The sequence below is a fragment of the Pocillopora damicornis genome, chromosome 11 (genome assembly GCF_964200805.1).
Source record: "Pocillopora damicornis chromosome 11, jaPocDami1.2, whole genome shotgun sequence".
NCBI lineage: Eukaryota > Metazoa > Cnidaria > Anthozoa > Scleractinia > Pocilloporidae > Pocillopora > Pocillopora damicornis.
Genome location: NC_142680.1, coordinates 9,132,657 through 9,143,006, shown reverse-complemented (window position 1 = coordinate 9,143,006; position 10,350 = coordinate 9,132,657). Strand labels below are relative to the sequence as shown.

Here is a 10,350-nt window from a genome sequence, read left to right as displayed (position 1 = left end):
GGAAGATTGTAGTTACTAGTTAGTTGTTAGAAGAAATTCTACCTTGAAGCGACTTGAAGGTGGCAGTAACCCGTTTACGCAATTGATCAGTTATTCAACGACTTTATTCTGGCAGCATTTCAATTCACAAAGGCAGTCCGACCGACAGGTTAAATCCAATAAACATGACAATCAAGATTTATGAAAGATTGCTTAAACTGTCTCAATTTCTTTCAACACGAAAGAGGTTAGGCAATAAAAAGTGAAAACAAAATGTTTCTGCGCATTTTTAAACTAAACTCTTGGCTTTGTATTTTAGAGATTTTAAATTGAGAGGGAAACAAATAAAATAACATTATTTTAGTGTCTTGGACGTTGGACTTTTCATTCACAGAACGATAGCTAAGTAGCTTAATGATCTGTCTCCATCCATTTTGAAGATTCCGACCATGTGACAGTTTGAGCAAAATTTATGGCGAATTTTCCAAGTTTGGTATTTGCTATTCATGCTACTCCGTGACTTTGGGAGAGAAATTTAAGACATTTTCATCGTTCATTTTGATCAATTTGCAGTTTCATCAGATGTTAGAACAGTGCAGACAATTAAGGGTCAAAGTACGCTCATTTCCTTGCCATACCGTGACCGAAATCATATTTTAATCCTTCTTTCATAAGAGATTACAAAACTCACATATCCTAAGTTACATATTTTGTTATAATCTTAAATCGCTTGATTGATAGCTCTAAGATAGTGAAGCTTAAAAAATCATCAGAAAACGTAAACTCTATAGAAATAAGTAAAAACATTTAGGAACTCTTGCTAATAGCTTAGAACGTTCCATAAATAGAAATCCTTCTGAATTAATCTTGATGTGATGAAAAGATTCTTTTCTGAAATCGCATTTGATCAACTATATATGGTTGTGTATAATTTGGTCATTTCTTCTAATCTGCGTATTCTAAGCATTTTAAAATCTGTAATTAAAAGGCGTTGAAAAAAATACACGTTTTATTTCTTGTTGTGCAAATTACCTCTTAAAGTTTAAAAACAGCATCGATTGGTCCGGATTTATTTCTTTGTCGGATATTCAAAAACTGAATTCACAGATATTTTGGTTTAGTTTCGACAGCAAGCGAACTAATTTTTAATTGCAGCGTTTTCAAATCAACAATGAATAGTTCGTAAAAAAGAATCAAAATCACCATGCATGCAAATAAATGCACTTGATGCCTGATCGCGAGGGAAACAGTTAACGATGATGTTCCCTTGGTGGAATTCATTCAAATTCAAGGAAGGCCACTCGATCACTAATCTGCTAATCACAATTGTAATAAAAGCGAAGTCAACCAATCAGAGGACGCAGAAATCACTATATACATGAACACTTTACCGTCAGAAAATGTTAAAAAAGATCCACTGGTCTAATTTTCATTTCAGTTGATATGGGGGCGCTGCCCGCTGGACTGTTTGGATCTAATTTTCCCCAATGGATATCGGCCCAGGTTTCCTTTCGACAATGCGGATAAATTCCGTTGAGATTCGACCAAACAGCACAAGCACTACTGTTGCCATACCACCAGCCTCCGCCTCTTTTTTGAGCACAATTGGCAGGATCTCTATCCCAGGTACCAAAAATGAGATCTTTGTGAGGATTGAGGGAGTCAGAGGAAACAGTTGAATCTGCTTAAAAAATAATAATGATAATAAATACCAAAATTCCATAATATTAGGATCAAGACAACACCTCAAACTCGATAGCTACGAATCGACGAAGTAGGGCAGATATCCAAATACAAAAACACCTGGCAAAATAAGAAAATACTTAAATTTTATGATTTTATGCTCCTATCCAAGGAGGAGCGCGGACTTAACTTGGTATGGGCAGAATTAAGAGCAAAACACAGTCAAACGGGCATACACTAGAACGAACCATTCTTTGCAGGTTACGTGGAGTTGGGAGAAGGGATTGAATTAAAAACCAGTTTTTCATAGGATTCAAGTTGTCACTAACTCGTTAATTTGCTAAATTTGCTCAGTTTGAAATGGACATACATCCGTTTAAGCAGTCTCTCTGAAGAAACACATTTTAAATGGTTTTAGCAAAACAGCTCTTAAGCTTTGGTGTGAATGGGGCAGTAGACGTCGATAGGGAAGTAATACATAAAATCGAACGATGAATGTTTAAAAAGATGGCTTACTTACTTGTCATATTGCCAATGTACAGGCGGTAGTCAGCCGTCGCATTTCCAATCCCAAACCATTCATACTCAGCGTGAACAGTTTGGCGCGTAGTTACCTCCAGATCTATTCGAAGCATGTTCTTTGTTTTGTTTTGTGTCAGACGGTTTATCTTGTCCAGTCCGAGCCAAAATTCACCGAGCAAGTTACCGAAGCCATATTTGTAGTTATTCCAGGTGCGGTTAAAATCAACGGAGCCATCCATTCTCTTCTGAAAGACTGTCCATCCCCCACCGGAAGTAATTTGGTCACAATACACATTAAAGGCACCTGAGCCATCTGGGTCGATTGTGTAAACACCGCTGATCCTTTGACCGGAATAGTAGAGCTCAACACAGTTCTTGGCTGTTGATAAAATACAAGGGAATAACAGTTTGTATTCTCTTGAAAAATAATAATAAAAATATAAATTAATAGATTTTAATAAAGGTAGTAACACACATGAACGAAGAGGAATCGTGCTTACATTTCGCCAATGTTTTGTTCTCCTGAACTTGAGTGACGTCCTTCGTTATTTTTTCTAAACAGACTGCAGTGTTATTTTGGCAATCTAGTGGGAATGCCCGCGTTGATGGTAGAATTTGATAAGTCACAGAGAGTGCCAGAAAAAGTAGAGCAGAACCTGAAGGATAGAAATCTTATTACATGATGTGAGTTCACTGCTTAGCGCCGATCGAGGATTAGTAAGGGGGGTCGGATTAATATTCGCTGAATAAATAATGTCCTTGGAGGGGTAAATAGATAGCATGCTCCTCAGAAATTGTTGAAATTTAGATGGTCAGAAAGGTGATTTTTGGCGTTTTAAAGGATAAATGTCAAAAACTGCACTTTCTTGAAAAGTTTTTCATGCATGATAGAAGATGAAGGTAAAAGATGATAGAAAAAGGGAGATGAAGATGGTTGAAGGTGAATGACGGTAGATGAGGGGAGAATAAGGTAAGTGAACGGAAATTAGGGTAGATATGGGTAGATGATGGTAGATAAAGTTAAATAAACGCAAAGTCTTGTACATTCAGGAAAATGAAATTAGATGAAGGTGCTTGAAGGTAGAATAGGGCCGATGAAGGTAAATGATGGTATATTTAGGAGATGAAAGTAAGTGAAGGGAGTTGAAGATTAATTCATTCGAGGTTAGATAAAGTTAGAAGAGGGGAAATAAAGGTAGATGAAGATAAATGATGGTAAAAGAAGGAAAATGAAAATGAAGATAAGTGAAGGTAGACAAAGGTAAATGAAGATAGATGAAGGTGAATGAAGGTATAAAATGGTAGATAAGACATACGAAGGTAGCTGAAGGAAGATGAAGTTATCTGAAGGTGAATGATGGCAGATGAAAATGGATGTAGGTAAATGAAGATAAAAGATATAAGCTGAAGGAGGATGAGGATAAATGAAAGTAGCTAAAGGACATGGAGGGAAACTAAGGGAGAAGGAAGATAGATCAGGGTATATAAAGACAGACATACAAAGACAAATGAAGGTCTGAAAGTAAAGAATGGCAGATGAAAGTAGACCACGGTAGATAAAGGTAGATGAAAGCAGAGGAAGATAGATGAAGATCAATGATTGTAATTTTAGGTTGATGAAGGTAGATGAGGCCAAAAGAAGATAGATGAAGGACAAGGAAGAACAACGAAGGATATAAAGGTAAATGAGATAATAACATGGTAGATGAAGTGAGATGAAGACAATTAAGGTAGATTAGGGTAGAGGAAGGTAAATAAAGGCAAAGGACATGGATAAAGGACAATGAGGCATAGTATGGTAAAATTAAATATATATATAAATATATATAAATATTTTAAATATTCATTGCATGATACGTTAGAGGTCTAAGAGTAAACTATTTTACTTTTTCAGTTGCATGAAAAGCTATGAATATATGCATGCTCACTAGTTTTTCTAGTTTGAGCACTCTGGTATGGCTTAGATGATCCCACATATGTGAGATCACTTGAGGTGGCTATATAGTCTTTCCTCCATCCTAGCATCAGCACTGCACTGATGAGGCCCAGAAGGCCGAAACAGTACTGTCTGCAGTTAGTTATATATATATATATATATATATATATATATATATATATATATATATATATATATATATATATATATATATGTATATCATACCGACACCAAAAACAAGGATATTTGACTCTGGTCCCAGTGAGACAAAATCCCCTTACTGCTGGTTTCTCCTTTTGGCAAATAAGATGAGTTGACGAACAGTGAATAGTTTTAGAATTAATTTTTAACCTCGCTCTGTTACATGCGATCATCTTTTGCCAGTGGCCAGCCCTAACAACAATTTTTTTTTTTTAATTGTGCATGTGTTTTCCTCAAATGACTAACTGACTACGTCATAAAAAAAAAAAACGACCAGAGATTCGCTTACATCATTCAATTAACTCGTACGATAGTGAGGTAAAACTTTCATTCAAAATACTTAACAATCTGTAAATTACTTAAACAGCGTGTCCTCACGTATCCGCCATTAAGCAAATGCCGTAAGCCCTTTAGTGATCTCTTTGGCTTTAAAGAGATGTCCTTCGTTGATTTTTTTCAAAGAAACCTTATGCCTTTTTTATTCGATTATAAATCAGCTTTGAAAAAGGGAGAGCGGATATCTTGTGGATTTCAATAGACTGAAAAACTTAAACTACGAGGAAGACAAGATAAAAATACAACAATTTTGTAGATCCCCTTTTTCAAGCAGGTACTTTTGCCAGGGGGCAGTTCATCCGTGAAGTCAGTCCGAGGGAATCGAATTATGTTGATTGTCGACCATTTATTATAGTATATCCCCTACTCATAAAAATGCCATTTTGTGCTAAAAGCCCTGTTTGTGCTTATTTTCAGTTGCACTAAAAGTAAAAGATCCCACGAAAGCTGTTCAAACTGCCCAAGACACTTCGTTCTTCTTGTTTATAACGATTCTTTAGGTTTTATACTTAATGGCCAAGGATGTTTCTGTTTGTTGTGCGAAGCTACAAGAGTGGCTCGAAACTTTGCTCCCCATATTCCTTTGATACCTATCTCCTTAAAAATGCATCGATTCTGAGGCAAACAAAGAATGCAATAGTCTATCTCACATGAGGGTCTATCTAAGAGCCGAATACGAAATAAATAGATGTTTAATTTGTTTCCACCGAGTGTGGACAAATTCATTTTCAATTCTTGGAAAAGAAGAATTTTGGCACGAACGACGATAAATCAGCCAAAAGCTCAGGCATAATTCTAACTTGTTAGGGAGATATTGTCAAAAACTAAACGTAGCCGTCCACCGTGCCATTGACTCGACATTGGCAAGCCATTTCCAGGGCAGCCAACTTGAAACTAAACCTTTATAAAAGGAGGTCATTCTATGTACTACGAAAATGTTTACGTTTGAAAAAGTAAGCATTAGTTCTAAGCTCTCCTTTTTACCTAAGTTTATATGCATCAGATGTTACATACCTATTCCTCGGCGATTGCCACCCATTGTAAATCCTCGAACAACTATTTGCTAACAAACAGTTAGTAAATAGACTAATAAAACCTCAACCTCTAAGTACTGTTAAGTGCACTTGCCTCTCCAATTTGATTGCTTTTCTGTCTCCTGTGTGCTCCTTGCAAGAAATGATCAAAGTTTGTGCATAATGACGGTCTTTTAAATAATTGTTAAAAGAAAAAAACAAATTACCAAACAAATATCCTTTATTTTAAGTCCTAGGTGGGACTTTAGACTTCCGCAGTTATTAAATACTTACTAATTTGGCGGAAAATGCTCGTGTCAATACGTGCTATGACCCTCTTATCCTTTTGGGTGGTCTTGCACAGAGTTCGTGGAAACTGGCACGGAATCTGTCATGGTTAATGATTAAGGCGTCGTCTCAAGTAGTCTCTATTCAGAGCGGCAAAACAAGGTTATAATAGATATTTCCTGATGTTAAATATCATAAATGATATTCTGACCAGCGAATTAAAGACTAATTAAGAAATGATTCTTGCACGTGGACTACGATTAGAGAACTCGAGGGAATTCAAAATCGGTACTAAGATCCAAGCTAAGAAGCCGGATGTTGGGAGAGACCAGCGTTTGGCTGCATAGCAAATGTGGCCCAAAATGACAGATTTCCTTTCGTCAGTTGCACGAATAATGTCATGCAAAATATTGATAAATTTTCCCTTTTAGTACATTACGTTATTGCGGTAAACACGAGCGATACACACTCTCTGAACAAATCTCATTTGTTTTCCTGCATTTCTGGACTAAAAACTCTTGAATGCAGGTAATTTGCAAATAACAAACGCTGGAAACCTTGTTATCCCTCTGCTCGCCTCACGTCAAACGTAAATAGCATCCAGGGGAAGATTTTTAACTTCTGAAAGGAAGTTTTGAGTGTAAGACGCCGACAAGCTTATCGTAGACGACGGCAAAAGAAACAAACCAAATCATGGGATTGCACTGTTTTGATTCAAAGCTGGATGTTTAATTACTTTTAAATTTGGATTTTGAAAATCAAGCTATTTTGACCACTCTGGCCGTTTTTAAAAGTCTTTTACTAGCATTTCTTTCGTCCGAAGAGGTTAAATTTACTTCTTAGGTCTCAGTAAAAGTAGATGTAAATTTCTGCTTTAAATCATATCAAGCGAGACTTTTGACGCCGGTTCAATTATCATTGTTGCAAATTAAGTCTTTTGCTCTCGAGAGGCTGTGAGAATCACGGTAAAGCAATAATTGGAAAATGCTAAAGAGATCATTTGCTAATATTGCTTAGTTGGTGGTCTACTGTTCACTGTATCTTACTTGAATTACCCTGACTTCTGAAGAAAAGATATACCTGTAAAAACTCATCTTTAAATTCAGTTTTTCTCAAAAAAAGAAATCATCAAAATGAAGATATACTTATACTGTTGGTTTTGTAACGTGATATTAACTCAGTTCTTGTCGCAGGAACTTACTATACCTTAGATGTTATCGAGTAATTGTCACTTTCGTGCACGGTCCTACTTACTTATTCAATCTGCCGTGGTTGACCAACCCTCTGCTGCTATTTTTGTTATAGGAAATTGTTATTGTCGCCAGGTTTGGCTTGCGTGTTCTTTGATTAGATATTTTCACGAGAGCAGGCTTGGCGTGTGTGTTCTTTGATTAGATACATTTACGAGGTTTTACCCGGTTAGTTCAGTTCAAGTGTAGATTCTACTTCGCCAACTTCTACTCGACATTGGGCCATAGTTCCTCTCTACACTGTTACTCATCTATTCTATCAAGTCAAATTCAGTGCGTGTGCAAACCAAGTAAGTAATCGATTTCTTGTTTTCGGGCTTAGTTCCTGGGCTTTTTCTATTGTTATTCGTTTCAGTTAAGTCTCACTTTATCGCCTATCAAATGGCCTATATCGTTACTAGATAGCTTAGTTATTTTTTTCTTACGTTCGGATTAGGTTCCAACTTACACCTCTATACCTTTACAGTCTTAAATGCTTGTCAATCGTGCATAAGAAGCTTTAACCTTCATCTATCTTCATTTAACTTTACCCACCTTCACTTATCTTCATTTTCATTTTACTTCTTTTACCATCATTGATCTTCATCTACCTTTATTTACCTTCTTCTAACTTCAACTTCGAATAAATTAACCTTCAACTTCCTTCATTTACTTTCATCTCCTAAATATACCATCACTTACCTTCATCGGCCCCATTCTACCTTCAAGCTCCTTCATCTAATTTCATTTTCCTGAATGTACAAGACTTTGCGTTTAAATCACTTTATCTACCATCATCTGCCCTTATCTACCCTTATTTTTCGTTCACTTACCTTATTCTCCCCTCATCTACCGTCATTCACCTTCAACCATCTTCATCTCCCTTTTTCTATCATCTTTTACCTTCATCTTCTATCATCCATGAAAAACTTTTCAAGAAAGTGCAGTTTTTGACAGTTATCCTTTAAAACGCCAAAAATTACCTTTCTGACCATCTAAATTTCAACAATTTCTGAGGAGCATGCTATCTATTTACCCCTCCAAGGACTTTATTTATTCGGCGAATATTAATCCGACCCCCCTTACTAATCCTCGATCAGCGCTAAGCAGTGAATTCACACCATGTAATAAGATTTCTATCCTTCAGGTTCTGCTCTACTTTTCCTGGCACTCTCTCTGACTTATCAAATTCCACCATCAACGCGGGCATTCCCAATAGATTGCCAAAAGAACACTGCATTCTGTTTGAAAAAAAATAACGAGGGACGTCACCCAAGTTCAGGAGAACAAAACGGCATTGGCAAGATGTAAGCACGATTCCCCTTCGTTCATGTGTGTTACTACCTTTATTAAAATTCATTAATTTCTATTTTTATCATTATTTTTCAAGAGAATACCAACTGTTATTCCCCTTCTATTTTATCAACAGCTAAGAACTGTGTTGAGCTCTACTATTCCGGTCAAAGGATCAGCGGTGTTTACACAATCGACCCAGATGGCTCAGGTGCCTTTAATATCTATTGTGACCAAACTACTTCCGGTGGGGGATGGACAGTCTTTCAGAAGAGAATGGACGGCTCCATTGATTTTAACCGCACCTGGAATGACTACAAATATGGCTTCGGTAACTTGCTCAGTGAAGTTTGGCTCGACCTGGACAAAATAAACCGTCTGACACAAAACAAAGCCAAGAGCATGCTTCGAATAGATCTGGGGGTAACTACGCGCCAAACTGTTCACGCTGAGTATGAATGGTTTGGGATTGGGAACGCGACGGCTGACTACCGCCTGTACATTGGTAATATGACGAGTAAGTAAGCCGTCTTTTTGATCTGGCAATCACAATTGTAATAAAAGCGAAGTCGACCGATCAGAGGACGCAGAAATCACTATTTACAAGAACACTTTGCTTTTGACGGAATAGTAGAGCTCAACACAGTTCTTAGCTGTTGATGAAATGCAAGGGAGTAACAGTTTGTATTCTCTTGAAATATAATAATAAAAATAGAAATAAATAAATTTTAAAAAAGGTAGTAACACACATGAACGAAGAGGAATCGTGCTTACATCTCGCCAATGTTTTGTTCTCCTTAACCTCAAATCGAACTTGGGCGACTTCCTTCATTATTTTTTTCCAAACAGACTGCAGTGTTCTTTTGGCAATCTATTGGGAATGCCCGCGTTGATGGTAGAATTTGATAAGTCATAGAGAGTGTCAGAAAAAGTAGAGCAGAACCTGAAGTATAGAAATCTTATTACATGGTGTTCACTGCTTAGCGCCGATCGAGGATTAGTAAGGGGGGTCGGATCGGTCATGTTCCCCAGAAATTGTTGAAACTTAGATGGTCAGAAAGATGATTTTTAGCGTTTTCAGGGACAACTGTCAAAATCTGCACTTTCTTGAAAGGTTTTTCATGGGTGATAGAAGATGAAAGTAAAAGATGATATAAAAAGGGAGATGAAGATGGTTGAAGGTGAATGACGGTAGATGAGGGGAGAATAAGGTAAGTGAACGGAAATTAATAATAATAATAATAATAATGTTTATTTCTTATATTGCGCAGTCTAGCATGCGATAAAGATATGATCGAGTGCGCATTACAACCCTAAAATCTTAAAGTAATAAATGGCTAGTCCAGATAATGATAATAATAATAATAATTTACAATTTTCGGAAAACAATAAAAGTAAAATATGAGTTAATAAAAGAACTAATAAAAAGCTAATTTAAAAAGATGTGTCTTTAGTAAAACTTTAAAAATGTTCAATGATTGACATTGTCTAATTTCTAGAGGGAGTCGATTCCATACTTTGGGCGCAGCATTTTCAAACGCCCTATCCCCGAGTGTCTTTTTTGTTCTATAGGTATTGTCCATTAGGAGTATGCCCCGGTATGATCTCAACTGATACCGCGAGCTCTCTTTGATTTTTATCAAGTCTGAAAGATATTGTGGTGCGACACTGTAGATACATTTGTGAACTAGCATTGCTATCTTGAATTCTATTCTGTGGGTAACCGGAAGCCAGTGCAGGTTGATCAGGGATGGTGTGATAGGATCATACCTAGATATAGTACATACCAGGCGAGCACCCGCGTTCTGCAGGCGTTGCAGCTTACCAAGATGACCAGCGGGCGTACCATATAATAGACCGTTACAATAGT

The 10,350-nt window shown here is 36.9% G+C and overlaps 1 protein-coding gene across 2 annotated transcripts; it reads right to left on the bottom strand.

Moving 5' to 3' along the window:
- Positions 1–667: 667 nt before the first annotated feature.
- On the bottom strand, positions 668–9,412 carry LOC149037343 (angiopoietin-related protein 7-like). 2 transcript variants are annotated; one of them, XM_089186288.1, is made up of 4 exons: positions 5,672–6,079; positions 2,685–2,840; positions 2,183–2,563; positions 668–1,663 (listed from the first exon to the last, which is right to left on the bottom strand). In XM_089186288.1, exons 1-4 carry the CDS (start codon positions 5,694–5,696, stop codon positions 1,383–1,385), a joined length of 843 nt encoding a protein of 280 aa, XP_089042414.1. In that variant the 5' UTR covers positions 5,697–6,079; the 3' UTR covers positions 668–1,382. The 2 variants fall into 2 exon arrangements, with proteins under 2 accessions (XP_089042414.1, XP_089042415.1); XM_089186289.1 differs by lacking the exons at positions 2,685–2,840; positions 5,672–6,079 and adding an exon at positions 9,255–9,412.
- Between the last annotated feature and the right edge of the window lie 938 nt (positions 9,413–10,350).

What these genes read in the sequence shown, in the direction of transcription:
- LOC149037343 (XM_089186288.1), bottom strand. Translation starts at nt 5,696, where the DNA reads ATGGGTGGCAATCGCCGAGGAATAG. An exon ending in TGGCAATCGCCGAGGAATAG is followed by an intron (nt 2,841 to 5,671) that starts GTATGTAACATC and finishes TCTATCCTTCAG; the next exon opens with GTTCTGCTCTACTTTTTCTG. An exon ending in GAACAAAACATTGGCGAAAT is followed by an intron (nt 2,564 to 2,684) that starts GTAAGCACGATT and finishes TTTTATCAACAG; the next exon opens with CCAAGAACTGTGTTGAGCTC.